The sequence below is a fragment of the Eptatretus burgeri genome, chromosome 18 (genome assembly GCF_056783735.1).
Source record: "Eptatretus burgeri isolate ZD-2024b chromosome 18, Ebu_testis_v1, whole genome shotgun sequence".
Classification (NCBI taxonomy): domain Eukaryota; kingdom Metazoa; phylum Chordata; class Myxini; order Myxiniformes; family Myxinidae; genus Eptatretus; species Eptatretus burgeri.
The window spans coordinates 11725955-11749955 of record NC_140978.1 but is presented as its reverse complement, the minus strand read 5'-3'; the positions used below and the strand labels follow the sequence as shown (position 1 = coordinate 11749955).

The following is a 24001-nucleotide window of genomic DNA, read 5'->3' as shown; positions in this document are numbered from 1 at the left end:
GTGATTTGCCCAAGAAAGATCATGGCTGATCATAACACCCAGGAGTTTGAATGACTGAACTTCCTAAAGAGGATTGTTAAAGTAGATAGAAGGGTTTGCCAGACGGTTCCTTCAGAGAGGAAGTGATCATCTGAGATTTGTCATGATTGAAAGACATATTGTGAGTGTTTGACCAGTTTATGATTTTTTTTTTTCAAGGTCTGAAGAGAGGGAAGAGGTCACAGCTGCCTCTCTGAGGGATATCATGGCAGATGGTGGAGTCAGCAACAAATAGGTCATATCAAGAGGACTACATGCCTAATCTCGTTCCAGCCAATGTTTGATAGCCTTACCCGAGCAACACAAAGCTGCGTTCTGCCTCCAACGCCTTTCCTGGGGCCTTCAAAGTCAGCCAAGCCATTTTTCCATGCCATCTGCCATTGTCACCTGCTGTGTCACATGTTTATGGGCCATAAAAGCTTGAACTCACAACCTTTGTCTAAGGCCAAATGGGCCGAGTTACATTTCTTGTTTAGACATTGTTGCTCTACATTCGGTCACATGGGCCAAAGACGATTTGTTTATGGGTCCTCCTGGCCTAAGACTCACCTTGTGTTCAGCTTTATCCATTAGAAAGTCAGCAATCGCACGTTATTGTAATATGTATGTTTCTGACTTGTGATGTGCATCAAGTATTGATATTGTTGTGGTGTCAGCACATGTGCTAGGCTCACGAGGTGTGTATTTGGACCTGCCCCCACTGCCGACCTTGAGGCCTCCACACCGCAAATAACTCCACAGCCCGGATGGTTGTTGAGCAACCCCAGACGTCAGAAAAAGCAATTGCACCAAGCAGGGTCCTTGCATCCGCAGCTGCGTAACCTTCTCATTGGTCAAACTAACTGAGCTAGCTAGGGTCAATGCCCTCAGCATGCACTCATTTCCCCGCTGAGCGGAACAGAGGACAGCACTGGCTAATCTGCAGAGCCAATCAGTAGGGCAAAAAAACTTGCCGTCTATTACGTACACATTGTGTCGGATCAATGAAAAAGGACACAAACAAGACAGATTTTAAAGATAATTATTTATACACAAGCAAGCAATCCTCAAACATGTGTTTACAATTAAGTGACAATCATATTTATTTACACAGGTAGGCAATCCTCAAACAAAGGCAAAAGACACAGAAGAGCATATTTACTCCTATCACATATTTCCTTCTGATGCAGACTTACTTCGACAAAAGACATATGGCCATCATTCATTCCGGGAAGGAGACGAAAAAAAACAGGAGAAAGCAGAGCAGAGTGTGGGGTCAACTCCTCCCTTACCTCACACAACCACACAGGGTTACATCGGGCCAAATATTGTGAGAGGGAGGGCTTTGATTGTAAAGATGGGTGGTGGAGTGTCGGTGTTGTCGGAAGCATGTGGTGTGAGTATATATGGAGCTGCGAGACACCCATGGGAACTGCACCGCACCCTTGGCTCATGGGCAGCCTGCCTCTGGCCCTGGCCCGACTCACTCCTGTGCCTCCTATCCCAGCGTGAACTGCACTCCAGCAGACAATCTCTTGAACAGGCAGGCAGAGATATACTCTCGCCCTTGGCTCATCGACAACAGCTCTGAGAATGCCTTTGCGTTTCGTCTCTTAAGGACGCTTGGGCGGGGTGTAGTTTATTTGCAGTCAACGTCATGTGAGCATCCTTCAACCCTGTGCGACCCTTTCCTATTGATATGCAGTGCCAGCAGTGGAAAATCCAGCATCATGCTATTGAGACGGTAACGAGTGCCCCTGCCCCACCCCTCTTGGTGCAGGTGCAACGAGGAATCGCTCCAGCTCCCTCCCTCATGCACAAACATTCCTTTGTACTGTACGTATGTGTGAGAAGCATTGTTTCACATGGCGACTGCAGGAGTGCAGGGAGCAAGAATGTGGGAAGGTAATTCGGTGCCAGTCCACAGGATTAATCATCTCTCAGGGTGAGGGACGAATGGACACAGACAGAGAGAATGTACTTAATAAAATAATGTGTGGATGGAGTGGTAACAGAGAGGAATAAAGACAGACCGAGGGACAACTGACTGACTGTGGGGTTTAAGGAGAGGTTATTGAATTAAGGTTTGGTGAAGTGGGTTGTTGGTGGATTCAGGAGATTAAAAGGAGGTTGAGAAGAGGAAGATCACAGTGGGGATGTACAGACTAACCTCACCACATTTTCCCCCAACACTCCCAGAGAAGGGGAAAAGGACTACCTTCCACAAAAACGAATGAAACAAGGAAAAAAGTCAGTAAATGTCATCGCCCCAATTGTTTTAGTAATTTCTCTGTATGGAGTTAAAGAGCGAGCCCACATTTATTTCCAAATAAAATGGCCACCAGTCGGCATCTTTGATCAGATCACAAAATTAAGTGAGGTGCACGTGTATGCCATCATGTACTGTGCTTGTACAAAGTTAAAAAAAAAAAAAAAATCGGACCATGCATGTTGGACAAATGGTCAGGGACGCATTCAAGTAACCAAACTTTCTTGGATATGACGTCGAAAAAAATGACGTGCATATGTAAGCCATCATTGGTTCTCTGTGTGCCAAGTTTGAACAACATCGGTAAATGCATGTCCGAGAAATGTTTGAGGACGTGTTCAACATCGGGGTTTTTTTTTCAACTAAAATGGCTGCCAGTCGGCAATATTGGATCTGATCTCGAAAAGAAATGACGTGCATATGTAAGCCTTCATTCGTTGTCCGTGTGCCAAGTTTGAACAACATCGGTAAATGCATGTCCAAGAAATGCTTTAGGACCTGTTCAACATCGGGTTTTTTTTACAACTAAAATGGCCGCCAGTCGGTCATCTTTAATCTGATCTCGAAAAAAAAATGACGTGCTTATGTAAGGCATCAGTCCTTATCTGTGTGCTAATTTTGAACAAGATCCTTAAATGCATGTCCGAAAAATGGTTGAGGACGTGTTTTGTACCTTCTTTTATTTTTTACAACTAAAATGGCCGCCAATCTAGCAATCAGCCATCTTTGATCAGATCGCAAAATACAGTGTCTTACATGTGTATGCCATCGTGTACTGTGATTGTGCCAAGTTTGAACAAAATCGGACCATGCATGTCTGAGAAATGGTTGGGGATACATTCAAGTATGGTAACAAAATGGCCGCCAGTCGGCTATCTTGTATCTGATCTCGGAAAAAAAAAATGAGGTGCATATGTGTGGTGGTGTGCATAAACAGGATGCCAGAGGGGGCAATGAGAGGAGTTCCAGGTGAGAGGGTCAAGGGGTGTGGAGTGAAAAGGATCGGTACGGAACGTGCGCTCCGATGTTCGGTTGAATCAAACCGTGGGACAATCTTGAAATCCGCATTCTTGGAGTATTTTACGAGACAACAAACTGGTGACGAGGATGTGATTGAACTTGAATCCACCGACACCCTTTCTGCAAAACCCGGGTGAAACTTCAATGCCTTTGCTGATGCCCAAAAGCGTGCACTTTTGATGCATTGCTTCGGCACAGAAGGTCAGAGACTTCTTTAATAAGCTAATTGTAGCTGATAATAGCTACGAGACTGCACTTACGGCCTTAAGGAACTTTTTTTGTCCCAAGAGTTAATGTTGTGGCGGAACGATATAAATTTAATCAACGTGCTCAAAAAAATGGCGAGTCTACAGAACAATATATTGCTTCATTAAGGGAGATGGTTGTCGTGTGAGTTTGGAGAGCTGGCTGATGAAATGATCCGGGACCAGCTCATCGAGAAAACAAACTCACCTCGTATTAGACAACGTTTACTGCAAGAAACGGGACTGACAGGACAAAAAGCTAAAACCATGGCGAGACAGATTGAGTCGGCAGTGGCGGAGGTTCAGATCATAGACCAAGGCACTGCCGGTGACATACAGGCCATAATACATCCTGTTGAGACACAGGATTCGCAGAGCAGAAAGACACTTTAGGCTCGCTGTGAGGGACTTCAGATGAGCGACCTCCACCGACCCAAGGGAAAACGTGTTATCCATGTGCCTGCTGAATTTTATATAGTGTGTTGCAGCACTGCCATTCTGGGCAGAGACCTGGTTGCTGCACCTGACATGCAACAACTGGTCACATCACTTCTACCACCCAAAGCACTGCAAATCAAACTCCAGTCGCAAATGTTACAGGTGACAACATGAAGGGCACCCTGGGCTGTGCAAAGGGATTTATTTGTCTCGTTAAAATATGACCCAATGTGACCTTGGTCCAGCAAAAACTTCACCGTTTGCCTTTGTCTGTAAGAGATGCTGCTTCACAGGAACTGGAAAAGCTTGTTAGGCTGGATATAGTTGAGCCAATCAAATCATCAGAGTGGGTTTCACCAATTGTTGTGACCATGAAGAAAAACTGAGATTCGTCTGTGCGTGGATTTAAGAGAACCAAATAAAGTGGTGGTGATAGACAGGTATCCACTTCCGCATATGGAGGATGTTTGCGGAGCTGCGAGGCGGCACACTTTTCTCCACACTGGATCTGCAAAGTGCGTTACCACCAGTTGTACTGCATGAGAACAGCAGGGACCCACCTGCCTTCATAGTCTGGTGTTGGCTTTGCGGTTAGGGTGGTTGATTTTGGGATCCGAGGGTCCTGATTTATGTGAGCCCCGTTGGCTGCTGAATTAATACCAGGGTGGGGTTGACTCAGCCTGTCATCCTTCTGAGGTCGGCAAAATGAGTACCAATGTACTGGTAATAGGGACACTGCATCAGCGGCATAGCCACGTCCCTAACCAATGATGCAACCAACAGTCATAAGGCTGCACTCGAAAGAAAGACTGCCTTCATTACACATGAGGGACTATTTCGCTACAAACGAATCCCTTACGGGCTTGCTTCAGCACCAAACTGTTTTCAGAGGATGATGTCTGCCATTTAAAAAATAAATAAATAAATCAACCCGGAGCTTGGTGTTACCTTGATGATGTCATCGTTTTTGGAGGAACTCCCAAAGCACATGACACACCTCAGAGTGGTGCTACATGCATCGATGCAGCTGGACTAAAACTGAACCTTTCAAAATGCCACTTCACACAGACAGAACTGTGATTTGTTGGACATGTAGTGTCACACACAGTACAAGAGAAGCAGAACAAGCAAACGGCTTATACTGACAAACGCCATGGAGGAAAGGATGTGAACTGTGAATGTGGTTCCTTCATCCGAGTGAGGAAACCTGGCATCCTCCTAAAAGGACAATCCAAATTTTCAGCACCTCTCCAAGTTATGGAGCAAATTTAGGATCTCACACGTACAAACTGTCCGATGGACTGATCTGGAATGCGTCTCATTTCGCATCTTCCTGTTAAGGGAATGCAAGAGATGATGTCGAGCAAGCACTCCTTCCTGACATTACCGCACCACCAGTGCAAGACACATCAGAACAATGTGCCGGTCGCCTGGGATGCCAAGATTTGCAGACCTCCAGTCTGGACTCCAGCTTCCTTTTCAAATTCTCAAAGGATTTTGCATTACTTCATCACATAATCTTGAGTCAACTGTTGCCATAGCTATTACTACTTGTTTTCTGGTTAATCCATGCTGTGGCAATTACTACATTTCAACTTCGAGTTCATTGATATTGTTACGAATTTCTGGTCCGCCCGGCATGCGATCAGCCACATAACTCGAATGGCGACCGCGTCGTCCACCGGAACGTACAATTCAGTCGTGACCCTCTCGGAACAACGCTGGGAGCTAGTCACGGGTGGGTCTTTCGACCTCACCACAATCATGCCAATCGGCCACCCGCGCAGGATAGGGTTGTTCGCCAAACTTGACCTACCTAAGTACCTGCGCGGGTAGTTAACCGGGCGATCGTACCTCGCCACAGGCCGGCCAAGGACATGAGAAGCTTCAGCGGTCCGTTCTGTGCTTCAGGGATAACCGAGCGGTGTTTTTGCCGGCTCTGACGGACGTGATTATTTACCGGGTGTTTACACCCCTCCTACATCCTTCCGTGATGCAAGATGGAACTTTCAAACAAGGGAAGAGGACGCAACGAAACGGGGAACAGTTCAACAAGCACATTTATTCCGCAAGCACGTATTTACAGCCATACAGTGAATTATGCATGTACAGTTAAGCAAGCAAATGAAGAATTTACCACGAATAAAGTGCCTATTTCACACGCACACTTCGACAATTCAACTTATAAGACGGCGCCACCACATGCATTCACACAAAAAGCAAAGAAAAACCACCCCCAAAGACAAGGGTGGCAGACAGGTCCGTGGACCAAATGTACATGGAGCCTGGATGAGCAGCCAGGTCCACGAGACCGAAGGGTCCTACCCGCGCCCTCGTGGCACGACGGTGCGCAGGTCGCGACGTCTACTCCCCACGGCCTTGCGTGGCAGCACGTCCTCGGGCATCCGGCTTGGTTGGTGAGCCCTCTCCAGCGTTCTCCACCCGGAGGAGCAGGCTCACGCTACAGAGGAGGTACCATGGTTGAGAACGGACGGGATTACCGGCGCTCTCTCAGCGCGGATGTTCGGTATGGGGGGGGGGGGGAATTGTTAATGCACTGTAAGGGGGGGAATTGCTGATGCTCCCTCAGCACGTCGATGCTCGGGATTGGGGAATTGTCGATGCCCTCTCAGCACGTCAATGCTCGGGATTGGGGAATTGTCGATGCCCTCTCAGCACGTCGATGCTCGGGATTGAGGAATTGTCGATGCCCTCTCAGCACGTCAACGCTCGCTTGGCGAGACGGGGGGGGGTTACCGGCGCTCTCTCAGCGCAAAGCTCGGTATGGGAGAGGGGGAATGGCTGACGCTCCCTTCAGCGAGTTGATGCCCTTTCCGAACACTCTGGACGGCACTGGCTCCACCAACTTTCCATGGCTGTGGTCCCCACTTAGCCTTCTGTCTTGCCACTGATTCTCTCCACAACCCTGCTCTGTTCCCCAACTCTCGCTCTTCTCGCCCCACCACTCTGACCCGAGCTCCATCCTGTTCGTCCTTGCTCTCTCTCCCTCCCTCCTTCCTTCAACAGGACACAGTCTGCCTTACCCCAACTCACTGCTTCGAGCTCCGTCCTGTTCTCCGACCTTTCCAGACTGCCTCGAGCTTGGTTGTGCTCGCTCTCATATAGGCTGGGGAGTGGAAAAATCCGACCCCTGACCTTTGACCTCCAATCTCTGGCCAAGTGTACCTCCTAGAAATCATCGAGGCCTCGCCCTGTCAGCGTGACCCCTGACCCCGGCAAAGCCGACGTGGTAGGAATCACCAAAGCCTCGCCCTGTCAGCTCAGCTTCATCCCGCCGAGCTGATGGTGGTAATGCACCGAGTCCGTCCACCACGCGGCTTCGTCCCGCCCGACCAGCCGATGTGTGTGTGAGTTTCACCGGGGCTTTTGCCTCTCGGCGCGGCTTCGGCGTTGTCGGAGCGGACGTCGTAGAAATCACCAAACGGCCCTTAGGCAGCGCGACTTTGGCGTTGACGGAACGGACGTGGTAGAAATCACCAACGGTCGCTTAGACAGCGCGACTTCGGCGTTGTCTCTGGGACGAAGGCGATGCCATGTTTGTGGGGTGGCGTTGTTGATGGTAGGGGAGGGAGAAAGGCGAAGGTGGTGGGGGTTTGGTTGTGGTTGTTTGGGGGTGGTGGCGATTTGGTTGTTGGGGGATGATTGGTCCAAAATAATGATAGAGAAAACAAAAACGGCTATCTCAAAGGATCACAGCCCTGTGAACACGGAAATTCCCTCCAAACAACGGTGGGGAACTATCTGCACATAAATTTAGCGTCATAACTGATCTAAGGACCCTTTATGGTGTATTGCGAATTTCCACAGCCGTAGCAATATTATTGTTGTCCACTGAGATATGGTATGCATGTGATTAAAGAATGGGGGATATGTGGTGTTGTGCAATGGGGGAGACTGGACGCTAGAGGGGTGATGAGGAAAGAAGGAGTTCCAGGTGAGACGTCAGCAGGTGTGCAGTGCAAATGATTGGTACAGAGCATACGTTCCAATACTCGGTTGAATAAAACTGTTGGAGAATATTGAAATCCTTATTCTTGGAGTATTTTATGATACAACAATATGTAAGCCATCATTTGTTATCTTTGTCCCAAATTTGAACATCGGTTAATGTACGTCCGAGAAATGGTTGAGGACGTGTTCAACATGGGGTTTATACCTCTGCCACCAAAGGTGAAGTTTATGTTTTCACTCCTTTCTGTCTGTTTGTTATTGGCAAAATCATCCATCAATATAGGCCAAAGGTCAACAACGAAGGTGGTATTTATAAAATCCTCAATTTTCATCCGATTCACTTGAAATTTGAAGAGAATTTTCATATCAGGTCACTAAATTGAACCACCAATTCTTTTTGAGGTCCACATAGGCCAAAAGGTCAACTTAGGCCGAATTTCTAAAATTGTCAATTTTCAAACGATTCACTTGAAATTTGAAGAGTTGTATTGTTGGTCATTGAATTCAACCACCAATTATTTTTGAGGTCAAATTTGTTGAATGGATTTTGCAAGTTTTGTGTTCTGCACGACGTTCTCTTGTTTGTTAGTTGCCGGAATCCTTTGGATTTTGGCAATTATGTTGGTCGGTTGTGTGTGTCATTCTGTGTATCTGTTTGTCTGTCTGTTTGTTTCTGTGTTTGTTTACCCTGTAGCAGCCACACCGTTTCAGCGATCATGACCAAACTGCGTACAGACGTCAGTCATGGTCCAACTTAGACACTTGTCGTTTTTGGTGAATCTAGGTCAAAGGTCAAGGTCACCGAAAAACCGAAATTCTTATTTTCGCAATAACGTCCGCTAAAATGGTTGTATCGACTTCAAACCAAATCCAAAATGTGCATCTTCCAATTCTGGATCCAACCATGTCTCATTCGGGTGGTACACCAACACCCTTCTTAGCGGTCAGGGGTCGAATGTCGGCGGGGGGGGGGGTCGGGTCAAAACTTTCAAATTGCGATAAAAACGCCATTTCAAGTCCGATTGACTTCCAAGTTATGACCATGACCAAACTAAGTGCTATAACTCATTAAACAGTAGCACTATCGACTTATAAGAACCAAATTTATTTCCAGGTTTTTGTTTTTTCAGAGATCATGGAGATATGACAAAGTTATTCCGGCAATTCCTTGCTCAACGAGCAATTTCATTTGTTTGTCTGTTTGTTTGTGTGCAGGATATCTCAAAAAGTTGTGGAAGGAACCAGATGAAATTTTGTGGAAAGGTTGGGTGTGTGACAAGGACGAACTGATAATATTTTGATGAAGATCCGGATCCGGATCCGACTGCTAGAATTTTTTTTAATGATTCTTCACCATTGAGAGATCAGGCCAAAAATGATATTTTGCATAATATCTCAAAAAGCTGTCGGCGGATTTGGACGAAACTTGGTTGACGTGTTGGTTGTGTGACAAGGAAGGATTTATTCAATTTTGGTGAAGATCCGAATTTGGATACGATAATTATTTAATTTTTAAAGTGATTCTTCACATGAGGTGTCAGGTATATGACCCATGTCATATTTGTTTGGGGTAGAAAACCGAAAGGTCTGGTACATGACTCATGTCATTTTTTTTTTGGTGGGGTGGGGGGGTCAGGAGGGAAAAACTGGTGAGTCAGCTAGTTGACCAAGTCCAATGAGGACTAATAACATTCTGGGAGCTCGATGTGTACTGCACGTGAATACTCTACCCCGGGGGAACATGTCCAAAACTATAACAATAACTTTTAAATATTGCTAATTACTAAGTGATGTCAGTAATTTAACAGCAATGAAAGCACACTTTGAATATTGCATATCTACGTATATAAAACTGTGTACAGTATTTGTCTGTCTCCCTTCATAAGGACAATTTAAGGGTTTTGAAGGCCAATCTTTGAACATGATAGTGTGTTCACTCAGGTCTATTTTTTTCAGGTAAAAAAAAAAATTTTTGGAAAAATATTTTCCATAAAAGAGGAATTACATCTCTTCTATTGGAATTGAAGATCGTGACTTGCAAACTGAGTCCCAAGGAGGGTGGACGGAAACGTTTTTTTTAAAATAGCAAATACAAGACATCGTGCAGAGTACGATACTTGCAAAATCCAGAAAATAAATTTGACCTCAAAAATAATTGGTGGTTGAATTCAATGACCAAATATGCAAATCCTCTTCAAATTTCAAGTGAATCGGATGAAAATTGACAATTTTAGAAATTCGGCCTATGTGGACCTCCAAAATAATTGGTTGGTTAAATTCAAAAACCTGAAATATATATATCCTCTTCAAATTTTAATTCAATCACAGGAAAATTGAGGATTTCAGAAATAAAACCTTCGTTGTTGACCTTTTGACCTCAAAAACAATCGGTTGCTTCCTTATGACAAACTTCTACCACGTGGTGAAGTTTCATGAAGATCGGTTTAAAATTGTGACCTTCAGGCAACCAATAGATAGACAGACAGAATTACAAAATCTACGAACCCAATCAATATACTTGAAAAAATCTTCGATTTTGCAAACAACAAGATCACATTTGTACATGTCGTGTTTCAAAATAACTTCCTCATTGCGAAACATCATATATCTTCCAGTCTCGTTGAATATATTTCGAATAAAATTATTCTAACTCATGATTTTATGAACCATTGGATCAGCTCCTTTCAAGTGACAGTGGTGGGTGGCTCTGAAAAGAGCCTTTGTGGGTTTTTTGGGCAAGTGGGACGAGGACGAACTCGAGACACTTCACCTCGACTCTCTTCTCTTCACCTCCTTTCTCTTCCTCCTCATTTCTTCTTGAGCTTTGCCTTGTTCTTCAATCCCTTGGTTGCAGGCTTGGGCTTTGGCTTCGTTGCCTTGGTCTTGCCCTTGGACTTAGGCAGCACCTTCTTCACACTTTTCTTCACCTTGGGAGACGTCTTACTGGATCGGTTTGAAGAGGCGGCAGCAGGTGTTTTGGCTTTCTTGGGAGATATCTTCTGCACCGTCCTCTTCACAGCTGGCTTTTTGATTGCTTTCTTGGCCGCTTTAGCCTCGATTGTGGTCTTTGCAACTTTCCTGGGACTGATGCTCTTCACTTTGGCACTCTTTTTCACTTTGGCGCTCTTCACTTTGGCACTCTTTTTCACTTCAGCAGTCTTCTTCACTCTGGTGCTCTTCTTCACTTTGGCACTGTCGTCCTTGTTCAGTTTGAACGAGCCGGCAGCGCCCGTCCCCTTGGTCTGCACAAGCTTTCCACTTGTAATGAGCCTCCTCACAGCCGTATTGATACGACTGGCCTTCCGATGGACATCGTAGCCATCTGCTGCCAGCGCCTTTTTCAAAGCGATCAGCGAGACACCGTTTCTCTCTTTGCTCGATCCCACCACCTTGACGATCTTTTCCGATAGGGTGCCGTCAGGCTTCTTTGTGGTCTTGGAAGAGCCAGTTTTAGTCTTGGCTCGAGGCGAACTCAAACGATCTGCCATGAGGGGAGCAGTCTCCGGCATCTCGCAGCAACGGTATGGGAGAAAAGACGAAGATCCTCAAACAATTCAGTGTTGTATAAATAGCGCGTCGCCCTTGTTATAGTGGAGGAGCGGACGTGGTAGAAATCACCGTCGGCGCTCGGAAAACCATGAGAGGTGTTTCCCCGGATCCGTTTGTGTTTCTTCCGTCACTTTGAGCTCTGTAATTCACATGAATTATAATTCCATACACAATGTGCACAACCGTTTCAGGTACAAGTACATGCTGGCAAACGGCGAGAAGTACTTTTTCAATTCTCTGGACCTTTTGCCGTGTTACACGGACCGACACGGCAAATCGAAGATCTGCTTTGACAGAACATTGCTTACTCGGACACGTTCTCGGGCTTCGACCAAGACGTTTCTTCACTCAAGCTGTGATTTTCACGAGAGAAAATACCTTCCTTAATATGACTTAAACGTCATAAAGTTCAAGGTAAAATGTCCACCTGTCTGTGGTCACCTTTACAAGACATTCAAACAAACAAGAAAAACACCGCTTTTCCGAGGCTCGAGTCGAGGTCATCTTGCCATGGACCAGCACGAATGTCAAAATATTTGGTTACCAACAGCACGCGGCGATGAACAATGCTGACGTCCAAGGAAGGTACGAGGATGCAGCAACTTCAACGGTCTTTCACAAGTTTAAATGAACCGGAGCGATAATAACAAAACGTTGTCCTGGTCACTGTTGGGTTTCATTTTTTGTTGTTTTGATCTTGTGTTGATAAATTCGTGTGGTGTTGATGTGGCACAGGCACAATGGGCTGAATGGCCTCCACCTGTGTCGAATACATTTGTGTGTGTCATGTGCATTCGTTGTTTTGGAAGCTTAAGCGAAGGAAATGACATTTGCAAGAGACAACAATCAATGCAAGAGAAAGTTCAACGAGGTCAAAGTCGGTTGGCGAGACAAAAGGTGTTTTACTTTTTTACCTCTGCCACTGAAGGTGGAGGAAGTTATGTTTTCACCACTTTCTGTCTGTTTGTTTATTAGTTAGCCGGTTTTGTTATCCTGTTTGTCTGTTTGTGTATTAATTCGTCGGTTTTGTTATCCCGTTTGTCTGTTTGTTTATTTGTTGCCTACGGGTCACAATTTTCAACCGATCTTCACGAAACTTCACCACATGGTGGAGTTTGTCATAAAGAAGAAACCTGTTGTTTTTTGAGGTCAAAAGGTCAACAACATAGGCCAAAGGTCAACATATTTGTCAAATTTCGAAAATGCTCAATATTTTCATCTGATTGTCGAGAGGTTTAAAGAAGATTTTCATTTCAGCTTTCTAAATTCGAACAGCCAATTATTTTTTGAGGTCAAATTTGTTTTATGGATTTTGCAAGTGTCTTGCTTGCTGTGAATGACATTTTTATTGTTTGTCTGTTTGTTTGTTTATTTGTTTGTTTGTGTGCGCGATATCTCAAAAAAGTTGTGGACAGATCCGGATGAAACTCCGTGGATATGTTGGGTGTGTGCCGAGGAGAAATTGATTCGATTTTGGTGAAGAACTGAAGACGAATCTGGATACGAGAATTTTTTCATTTTAATAGTGATTCTTCCCCATTGAGAGATAAGGGCCAAAAACGATGTGGAATTACGTTTCAAAAATGTCATGTGTCCGAAATGTTCTCGTGTATGCGCTCTGCCGAGTGTCCTAGTTTTTAAATGTATCACTCAAAATGTACAGAGTAACTTAAACATCATTTGACATGATTCGGTATTTACTTGAGTGAAAATGGAGGGATCAAAAGGGGGGGCATTTACACGTCGTTAAAGCGTAAAGGCGAAGGGCGCAGGCGAGAGGTTAAAGGTGAAAGGGCACGAAGAGCGCGTGTGTGTATCCACCCCTTATCCCAGAGAAAATAATTAAATGTTGGAGGTAAAGGTTAAAGGTCAAAGATCAAATGGTGATATCGAGCTCTCCACCAATAGAAACCCTCGGTTCTCTCACCATATAAACACGTGAAGGTTCGTTGTTTGATTCATTCCGCTTTGGGTTGAAACGTTCTCGCCATGTCTGGACGGGGTAAAGGAGGAAAGGGTCTCGGAAAAGGAGGCGCGAAACGTCATCGCAAGGTTCTCCGTGATAACATCCAGGGAATCACAAAGCCGGCTATCCGTCGTCTTGCCCGTCGTGGTGGGGTGAAACGTATCTCGGGTCTCATCTACGAGGAAACCCGCGGAGTTCTCAAGGTCTTCCTGGAGAATGTTATCCGTGACGCCGTTACCTACACGGAGCATGCCAAGCGGAAGACCGTCACCGCCATGGACGTGGTGTACGCCCTGAAGCGCCAGGGCCGTACACTCTACGGTTTCGGTGGTTAAACATCCTGGGGGTGGTGCTCGTTATTATCTACAACAAAACGGCTCTTTTCAGAGCCACCAACTCGTTCATGAAGGAGCTTCAGGCGTCTTGAACTTTGTATCGTGTGTTGTTTGTGTGTAATGTGGATCGCGAGGTTTATTATTATTGCTGTTCTGGTTTTCACGAGGTGAACGGTTGAAATATTACATGTTCCGCTTCACATGTAAAAGACAGTGGTGGGTCGCGGTTTTGTAAAGATTAAGCCACATGAAGAACAATACATGTTAATGTTCATCACGGTTCCACCTTTCACTATTATCCACATTATTACCTGAAATGGACTTTCACATGAACCACCTCACATATGACGTGACGTGGCTCCTTCACCAAGGACACGAGAAGTTAAAGTCGAATTCAATTCAAGAAACGTTTGAATGGCTGAAAAGAGCCGTTTAGGGATTGGGATTATAACCACGTGGTGCGAGTCCGAGCAGCTCACTTGGAGTCGGTGTACTTGGTCACGGCCTTCGTCCCTTCGGACACGGCGTGTTTGGGCGTGTTTGGCCAACTCCCCGGGAAGGACCAAGCGCACTGCCGTCTGGATGTCCCGCGATGTCCCCGTGGAACGCTTGTTGTAATGTGTCAGACGAGACGCCTCGGACGAGATCCGCTCGAACATGTCGTTTCCGAATGAATTCATGATTCTCATCGCTTTGTAAGAAACACCGTGTCGGGGTGAACTTGTTTGAGAACCTTGTAGATGTAAATACCGAAGCTTTCCCATTTTGCGATGGCGGCGTTTACGGTTTGACTTTCTCGTCAATTTGGAAGCGGTTTTCTTCGATCCCTTCTTTGGTTCGAGCTGCCTGGAGGTTCCGAGGAGGCATCACCGGCAGAGGGTAAAATAACGATTTTAAATGATCGCTGAGACAATAACGAACGTTGGGTCGACCAAACGAATTTCTCTGATAAGGGGTGTGGGTATGTAAATATTTGGATCACATCGCCTTGGAGGCGGAACGCAGTCTGGTATTGGTCGAGCAAGACTCTCTGCTATTGGATGAAACCAGAGTGGGCGTGTATCACGTTTGATCCGATCTCCATTACATAAAGTCCGACATCTCAGTATTTCCTCAGATGTTCTGTAATTTAAACGTGTCGTGAGTGAGTCCTGACTTGTTTTATTTGTGGTTCATTTTTCGGTTCCTCGTCGGGTGTAAAGTGAAAACATCATGTCTGGACGTGGTAAGGGTGGTGCAAAGACTCGGGCCAAGGCCAAGACACGTTCTTCCCGTGCCGGACCGTGCACTTCACAATCCGTACACCCGCATGTGGTGAACATGTATGTGAGCCCCAATAATTATTTCTATCTGCTCCGTGGATTATATACTTGAACCATCCTGAACCCTCATCCCATGGATACAAAACCGGCACCCATTATATTCATCAATGCTGCTTTGAGGGAAACGTACAAATTTTTGACCAATTCATCCACAGAAGAAATTAATTTCTGTTCACATTTTAAAACGAACATGTGATGTGCTCTCCAAACTTTTAACCTTAAAATATAAACAGCGAAATAGAGCTTCACAGCAGTTCCGACTGATTAATAATTAAAAAGTCTTGTGTCTCCCGGTGATGTTTCGAACGACCCGTCGAACCGTCATGAACATTAACATGTATTGTTCTTCATGTGGTTTACAATCCCCTCGGTTATCGATACAATCTTTACAAAACCGCGACCCACCACTACCTCTTACATATCAAGCGGAACATGTATTATTTTAACCGTTCACCTCGTGAAAACCAGAACAATAATAATAAACCTCGCGATCCACATCACACACAAATAATACAAGATACAAAGTTCAAGACGCCTGAAGCTCCTTCATGAACGAGTTGGTGGCTCTGAAAAGAGCCGTTTTGTTGTAGATAATAACGAGCACCACCCCCAGGATGTTTAACCACCGAAACCGTAGAGTGTACGGCCCTGGCGCTTCAGGGCGTACACCACGTCCATGGCGGTGACGGTCTTCCGCTTGGCATGCTCCGTGTAGGTAACGGCGTCACGGATAACATTCTCCAGGAAGACCTTGAGAACTCCGCGGGTTTCCTCGTAGATGAGACCAGAGATACGTTTCACCCCACCACGACGGGCAAGACGACGGATAGCCGGCTTTGTGATTCCCTGGATGTTATCACGGAGAACCTTGCGATGACGTTTCGCGCCTCCTTTTCCGAGACCCTTTCCTCCTTTACCCCGTCCAGACATGGCGAGAACGTTTCAATCCAAAGCGGAATGAATCAAACAACGAACCTTCACGTGTTTATATGGTGAGAGAACCGAGGGTTTCTATTGGTGGAGAGCTCGATATCACCATTTGATCTTTGACCTTTACCTCCGCTATTTAATTATTTTCTCTGGGATAAGGGGTGGATACACACGTGCTCTTCGTGCCCTTTCACCTTTAACCTCTCGCCTGCGCCCTTCGCCTTTACGCTTTAACGACGTGTAAATGCCCCCCCCCCTTTCGATCCCTCCATTTTCACTCAAGTAAATACCGAATCATGTCAAATGATGTTTAAGTTACTCTGTACATTTTGAGTGATACATTTAAAAACTCGGACACTCGGCAGAGCGCATACCTCCGCCACGCAATGCCTCATCCACGAGAACATTTCGGACACATGACATTTTTGAAACGTAATTCCACATCGTTTTTGGCCCTTATCTCTCAATGGGGAAGAATCACTTTTAAAATGAAAAAATTCTCGTATCCAGATTCGTCTTCAGTTCTTCACCAAAATCGAATCAATTTCTCCTCGGCACACACCCAACATATCCACCGAGTTTCATCCGGATCTGTCCACAACTTTTTTGAGATATCGCGCACACAAACAAACAAACAAACAGACAAACAAACAAATAAAAATGTCATTCACAGCAAGACACTTGCAAAATCCATAAAACAAATTTGACCTCAAAAAATAATTGGCTGGTCGAATTCAGAAAGCTGAAATGAAAACCCTCCTCAAATTTCTCAACAATCAGATGAAAAAATTGAGCATTTTCGAAATTTGACAAATATGTTGACCTATGGTCTATGTTGACCTTTTGACCTCAAAAACAACAGGTTTCTTCCTTATGACAAACTCTACCATGTGGTGAAGTTTCGTGAAGATCGGTTGAAAATTGTGACCCGGAGGCAACAAATAAACAAACACAAACGGGATAACAAAACCGACGAATTAATACACAAACAGACAAACAGGATAACAAAACCGGCTAACTAATAAACAAACAGACAAACAGGATAACAAAACCGGCTAACTAATAAACAAACAGACAGAAAGTGGTGAAAACATAACTTCCTCCACCTTCAGTGGCAGAGGTAAAAAAGTAAAACACCTTTTGTCTCGCCAACCGACTTTGACCTCGTTGAACTTTCTCTTGCATTGATTGTTGTCTCTTGCAAATGTCATTTCCTTCGCTTAAGCTTCCAAAACAACGAATGCACATGACACACACAAATGTATTCGACACAGGTGGAGGCCATTCAGCCCATTGTGCCTGTGCCACATCAACACCACACGAATTTATCAACACAAGATCAAAACAACAAAAAATGAAACCCAACAGTGACCAGGACAACGTTTTGTTATTATCGCTCCGGTTCATTTAAACACGTGGAAGACCAATGAAGTTGCTGCATCCTCGTACCTTCCTTGGACGCCAGGTGATGAATTTGACCAGTCAAGTGTCAATGAGAAATCGCAACAGTTTCGTTTACAAGATCGGGACACAACCAGGACCTCACACGAAGCACGACACAAGAACAGGGGAGAAACGGGGGTCAACGATCGGTCACGTTTGGATAAAGAAAATGTTCTCAGCATTGTTCATCGCCGTGTGCTGTTGGTAACCAAATATTTTGACATTCGTGCTGGTCCATGGCAAGATGACCTCGACACGAGCCTCGGAAAAGCGGTGTTTTTCTTGTTTGTTTGAATGTCTTGCAAAGGTGACCACAGACAGGTGTACATTTCACCTTGAACTTTATGACGTTTGAGTCATATCAAGAACGTATTTTTCCTCGTGAAAATCACAGCTTGAGTGAAGAAACGTGTTGGTCGAAGCCCGAGAACGTGTCCGAGTAAGCAATGTTCTGTCAAAGCAGATCTTCGATTTGCCGTGTCGGTCCGTGTAACACGGCAAAAGGTCCAGAGAATTGAAAAAGTACTTCTCGCCGTTTGCCAGCATGTACTTGTACCTGAAACGGTTGTGCACATTGTGTATGGAATTATAATTCATGTGAATTACAGAGCTCAAAGTGACGGAAGAAACACAAACGGATCCGGGGAAACGCCTCTCAAGGTTTTCCGAGTGGTGACGGTGATTTCTACCACGTCCGCTCCTCCACGCCGTCAGTATAACAAGGGCGGCAGGGGGAGTCCACACACTACTTGGGCGATATTCTCGTGATATTTGGATCTTCGTCTTCCGTCGTATTGTTATTGCCGCAAAATGCCGGAGACTGTTCCACTTTCGACTGAAGCTTCGCCCTCGCCTTCCAAGCGAGCCAAGACTAAAACTGTCTCTTCGAGGACGACAAAGAAGCCTGACGGCACCCTATCGGACAAGATCCTCAAGGTGGTGGGATCGAGCAAGGACAGAAAAGGTCTGTCGCTGGTCGCTTTGAAAAAGGCGCTGGCAGCAGATGGCTACGATGTTCATCGGAAGGCCGTACATATCAATGCGGCTGTGAGGAGGCTTGTTTCCAATGGAAAGCTTGTGCAGACCAAGGGAACGGGCGCTGCCGGCTCTTTCAAACTGAACAAGGACGAGAGTGCCCAAATGAAGAAGAGCGCCAGAGTGAAGAGCACCAGTTCCAGGAGACTTGCAAAGACCCCAACCAAGGCTAAAGCGGCCGAGAAAACAACCAAAAAGCCAGTTGCGAAGAGGACGGTGCGGAAGATATCTCCCAAAAAGGCCCAAAAATCTCCCGCCACCTCTTCAAAGCAGTCCAGGAAGACATCTGTCAAGGTGAAGAAAAGTGTGAAGAAGGGCATGACCAAGGCATCAAAACCAAAGTCTAAGCCTGCAACGAAGGGGTTAAAGAAGAAGAAGGCGACCCTCAAAAAGAAGTGAAGGGATGAGCAGAGAGTCGAGATGAAGTGTCTCGAGTTCATCCTCGTTTCATTTTCTCAAAACCCACAAAGGCTCTTTTCAGAGCCACCCACAGCGTTCACTTGAAAGGAGCTGATTCGATGGTTCATAAAATCACGAGTGGGGTATGCTGGCACACAACCTGCAACTACTCGGGTGCATCCTCCGTGCACAGATAATTGATATAAGATTTATATATTTCATCAAGTGGTTTGTGAAAGAGATTTATGTTCAAGAACACCGGGTTACGATGAATTAAAATCCAAGAGACAAAACTGAAAATTCATTCATAATTTAATGAAACAATTAAAAAAACATGGTGTCATGTGACCCAACACCCAATGTAGTTAAATATATAAGATTCAAAGTGTGCTCTTTACTAGTACGTAATTAATAAATTACGAATTACTCGGATTGCTTCGTAATTAGCAATATTTAACTCCATCAAAACTTCATACAGATCATAGGTCAGAAACATACAAATTGGAATCCTTTGTGATTCTTTACAATGGATGAAGCTCAACACGAGCTGAGTCGAATGCCTGGAGGGACCGTAAACAAAGGGTCTTTGGTCTATGTGACTCAATGTATAGCAACAATGGCCCAACAAGAAATGAAACATCCCGTTTGGCCTTGACACACGTCGTGACTTCCGGTCTTTATGGCCCAAAAACAAACAACACAGTCGGTGGCAAATCTAGGCTCACGGACAAAGCGGCAGGGAAGTCGTGGTGTTGGTCTGGAGGAGGAACGTAGCTTGGTGTTGGTCTGGCAAAGATGTCAAGCATTTGGTCACACAAGACACCGCCCAGAGACGACCGGTGCTGTTAATCTCAGTTCCGAGCCGTTTAAATTTAAATTCCACTGTTTAAATTATTTAATAATTCAAATAAAGTTACGAACAGCGCCCGGAAAGTCCTGAAATTGAATGAATTAAATAAATTCATCGGAATTTAGCACAAACAGCAGAATTGAGCTGAACAGTTCTGAATGTGAAAAGAAGTGTCCGGACGTCGCCGGGCTGTTTAGTTCGACCCCAACCATTGGATGTAACGAGAGTAACTCTTGATCTCATGTTTATTTCATAAAATCCTTCATCTCATCCGATGATGTGACGTCCTGTAATTTAAATAAACGGAATGAGGCATGACTTGTTTTATTTGTGGTTTATCTTTCGGATCCTCTTGAGGTGCAAAGTGGAAACATCATGGTCCGTGGTCGGGGTCGTGGAAAGGGTCCAGTTCATCAGCCACAGCAATGAGGAGTTGAACTGGGTGGGCAGCGTCGACAATCGTGTAAGGTGGTGTCCTGTCTAACATTCAGGTCGTGCACGATGTTTCGTCCTTCCTTTACACTACATCTCCTCACTCTGAACACACATTTATGAGTCGTGCACTGTACACATACAGTATGTACATCCCTTCAATGTATGAACCCCACAGTATTCAATAATTGAGTCCAGTCGTCATTTATTAAAACCATCCGAAACCCTCATCCCATGGAGACACCGCCAGTCCGTGTCTTGTCTATCAAAACTCCCTCTCCGTGTCTCCCATCTTTGTTAAAAACAAACCAAAGTTCTTTACACATACTTTCCATGTATATAAAGGTATTCACTGGTTGTGAGTTGTGTGAAAGGTCGATTACACTTTCAAGAAAGGTGTGGTGGCTCTGAAAAGAGCCGTTGGTTGTGGTGGAGTCTGTGCCCACAGCTTTGAGACGAGTGGTTCAAGCTCGCTCTCCGCGGATACGTCGAGCCAGCTGGATGTCCTTGGGCATGATGGTGACACGCTTGGCGTGAATGGCGCACAAATTCGTGTCCTCAAACAGACCCACGAGGTAGGCCTCGCTCGCCTCCTGCAGCGCCATCACCGCAGAACTCTGGAATCGCAAGTCGGTCTTGAAATCCTGTGCGATTTCACGGACGAGGCGCTGAAACGGCAGCTTGCGAATGAGCAGCTCGTGGACTTTTGGTAGCGACGGATCTCACGCAGCGCCACAGTTCCGGGCCGGTAACGATGCGGTTTCTTCACACCACCTGTGGCTGGAGCGCTTTTCCGCGCCGCCTTGGTCGCCAACTGTTTTCGCGGCGCCTTTCCACCGGTCGATTTACGGGCGGTCTGCTTGGTTCGGGCCATGGTGAAAAAAAAAACACCAACAAACTGGAAACGAAGCGGCAGAAACAGAAGTAAGGTGATTCCGGGCGGGTCGGTTTTATATGCGTCGCGAGACGCTTCTACCGTTTGCCATTGGCTGACTCAAAACCTTTCTCATTCGCTGAAGAATTAAGCTCCACCTACCGCTTCCACCATTGGTGGAAACTTCAATCTCCTCCCTCCATTGGCTGAAAGCCGAGCCCGATGTGATCCGATCCGCGAGGGAAAGCTCCGTCCGCCCTCCTTCGCTCGTTTCTCCCACCAATATCAACCCTGAGCCCCTTTCGGCCTGTTCACCGCGTCCATGAACGAAAAGAGCAAAAAGAACGTGCTTGCTGAATGTGTGTGTGTATGTGTGTATATGTGTGTGTATGTATATGTGTGTGTGTATGTATATGTGTATGTGTGTGTATATGTGTATGTGTATATGTGTGTGTATATGTGTGTATGTATATGTGTGTATATGTGTGTATGTGTAATGTGTATATGTGTGTGTGTGTGTGTGTGTGTATGTGTTTGTATGTGTGTTTGTATGTGTATATCTGTGTTTGTATGTGTGTGTACATGTGTGTATGTGTGTACATGTGTGTATGTATGTGTATATGTGTGTATGAATACTTCGGTAGTCACCGATTCTGTGATGATAATGATGTCGTGGAGGAGCGGACGTGGTAGAAATCAACGTCGATATTCACCGACTCTCTGATGATTATGATGATGATAACGTGAGGAGCGGACGTGGTAGATATCAACGTCGACGTTCACCGACTCTGTGATGATGATGATGACGTGAGGAGCGGACGTGGTAGATATCAACGTCGAAGTTCACCGACTCTGTGATGATGATGATGACGTGGAGGAGCGGACGTGGTAGAAATCAACATCGACGTTCACCGACTTTGTGATGATGATGATGACGACGACGTGAGGAGCGGACGTGGTAGAAATCAACATCGACGTTCACCGACTCTGTGATGATGATGATGATGATGACGACGTGGGGAGCGGACTCTGATTTTCACGAGGGAAAATAACTTCCTTCATGTGTGCACGTGTACGGAGTGCTGTTGATCGGGGTCTTGTCAAGGGGGGTTGTGTGGTTGATGATGTTTGATTTTAACCAAGCTCATGCTCCTTCCCCTGAGGGGAAGAAAAGGAAGAAAAAAAACCCAAAAAGCAAACAAACAATTTTTTTATTTCATTAATTAAAAACTTTTTTGTGTATTCTTCCTTGAATCTTGTGTGGATGGGGTTGGTGTGGTGTTCACGCAGATATGATGGGCTGAATGGCCTCCACCTGCGTTGGACTTTCTTGTTTTATTGTTGTACTGTCCACCCCATTTCCGTTTTGAATTTTCAGACAAATTTAAAGAATCGAGGATACATCTGGCTCAGTTGACAAAGTGTATCCGGTATGCTTATTCAGAGAATGCGTTGAAGGATATAACCGGGAATCTAAAATCGCATACTCCTCCTCCTTCGGAAAATAATTAAATGTAGGGGTTAAAGGTTAAAGTTCAAAGATCAAATGGTGATATCGAGCTCTCCACCAATAGAAACCCTCGGTTCTCTCACCATATAAACACGTGAAGGTTCGTTGTTTGATTCATTCCGCTTTGGATTGAAACGTTCTCGCCATGTCTGGACGGGGTAAAGGAGGAAAGGGTCTCGGAAAAGGAGGCGCGAAACGTCATCGCAAGGTTCTCCGTGATAACATCCAGGGAATCACAAAGCCGGCTATCCGTCGTCTTGCCCGTCGTGGTGGGGTGAAACGTATCTCGGGTCTCATCTACGAGGAAACCCGCGGAGTTCTCAAGGTCTTCCTGGAGAATGTTATCCGTGACGCCGTTACCTACACGGAGCATGCCAAGCGGAAGACCGTCACCGCCATGGACGTGGTGTACGCCCTGAAGCGCCAGGGCCGTACACTCTACGGTTTCGGTGGTTAAACATCCTGGGGGTGGTGTTCGTCATTATCTACAACAAAACGGCTCTTTTCAGAGCCACCAACTCGTTCATGAAGGAGCTTCAGGCGTCTTGAACTTTGCATCTTTACTTGTATTATTTGGTACCATGTGGAATAAATGGTGTGAATAGTGGGGTTTGTTACTTGCAAAATCGAATTTTTTTCAGATATTGGTTTATAGTTTATTTGGTTATTCTGTCGGCTCGTTTGTTTGTTTGTTTGTCACCTGCAGGTCCACAATTCCAAACCGCTCGTCAATAAACTTTACCAGGTTGTGGAGGTAGTCTTACTCTACTGAGAAGCACATTGATTTTGAGGACAAAAGTCAAAGGTTATCTTGAGGTCCAATTTCTCAAATAATTTTTCATCCGATTGACTTGAAATTTACACATTGCATCACTGCATTGGGAAAACAACTAATTTTTCAGATCAAAAGGTCAACTTGAAGTCGATCTTCCAAAATCGTTTTTCATCATCTTGACCTGAACTCTGATTAATATTGTCAATTTTAATCTTAATAGGTATGATTTGAATATCCATGGCAACCTTTAGAGAGGAGGGGGAGGGTGGATTTTTCAAGTGTTGTGCTCTGGATGTCTTTTCCTTGTTATTTTGGTTTCCACGAGGTGAATGGGTCAAATAATTCATGTTTGGCTTCACATGTAAGAGTGTGTATGAATCACATGTAAGAGTGTAAACAATACATGTTCGGGTCGCGGTTTTTTGGGTCGCGGTTTTGTAAAGATTGTATCGATAATCGAGGGGATTATAAACCACATGAAGTACAATACATGTTGATGTTCATCACGGTTCCACCTTTCACTATTATCTACATTATTACCTGAAATGGACTTTCACATGAACCACCTCACATATGACGTGACGTGGCTCCTCCACCAAGGACACGAGAAGTTAAAGTT

General features: G+C 45.3%; 5 protein-coding genes and 2 pseudogenes across 5 annotated transcripts; 3 read left to right on the top strand and 4 right to left on the bottom strand.

Annotated features, from left to right (window-relative positions):
• Nucleotides 1–5807: 5807 nt before the first annotated feature.
• On the bottom strand, nt 5808–11531 carry LOC147008617 (uncharacterized). Its single transcript, XM_085863483.1, has one exon. The coding sequence runs from the start codon at nt 11469–11471 to the stop codon at nt 10770–10772; it is 702 nt and encodes a 233-aa protein (XP_085719609.1). The 5' UTR covers nt 11472–11531; the 3' UTR covers nt 5808–10769.
• Nucleotides 11532–13377: 1846 nt separating this feature from the next.
• Nucleotides 13378–13983, top strand: LOC147008616 (histone H4). Its single transcript, XM_085863659.1, has one exon. It carries the CDS (start codon nt 13501–13503, stop codon nt 13810–13812), a length of 312 nt encoding a protein of 103 aa, XP_085719785.1. The 5' UTR covers nt 13378–13500; the 3' UTR covers nt 13813–13983.
• Nucleotides 13984–14249: 266 nt separating this feature from the next.
• Nucleotides 14250–14913, bottom strand: LOC147008615 (histone H2B type 1-L-like; annotated as a pseudogene).
• Nucleotides 14914–15216: 303 nt separating this feature from the next.
• LOC147008614 (histone H4) lies at nt 15217–16393 on the bottom strand. Its single transcript, XM_085863660.1, has one exon. It carries the CDS (start codon nt 16062–16064, stop codon nt 15753–15755), a length of 312 nt encoding a protein of 103 aa, XP_085719786.1. The 5' UTR covers nt 16065–16393; the 3' UTR covers nt 15217–15752.
• A 1848-nt stretch (nt 16394–18241) lies between these two features.
• On the top strand, nt 18242–20109 carry LOC147008613 (histone H1.01-like). Its single transcript, XM_085863645.1, has one exon. It carries the CDS (start codon nt 18318–18320, stop codon nt 18939–18941), a length of 624 nt encoding a protein of 207 aa, XP_085719771.1. The 5' UTR covers nt 18242–18317; the 3' UTR covers nt 18942–20109.
• On the bottom strand, nt 20098–22681 carry LOC147008612 (histone H3-like; annotated as a pseudogene).
• On the top strand, nt 22681–23213 carry LOC147008611 (histone H4). The gene has a single exon (XM_085863657.1). It carries the CDS (start codon nt 22753–22755, stop codon nt 23062–23064), a length of 312 nt encoding a protein of 103 aa, XP_085719783.1. The 5' UTR covers nt 22681–22752; the 3' UTR covers nt 23065–23213.
• Nucleotides 23214–24001: the final 788 nt, after the last annotated feature.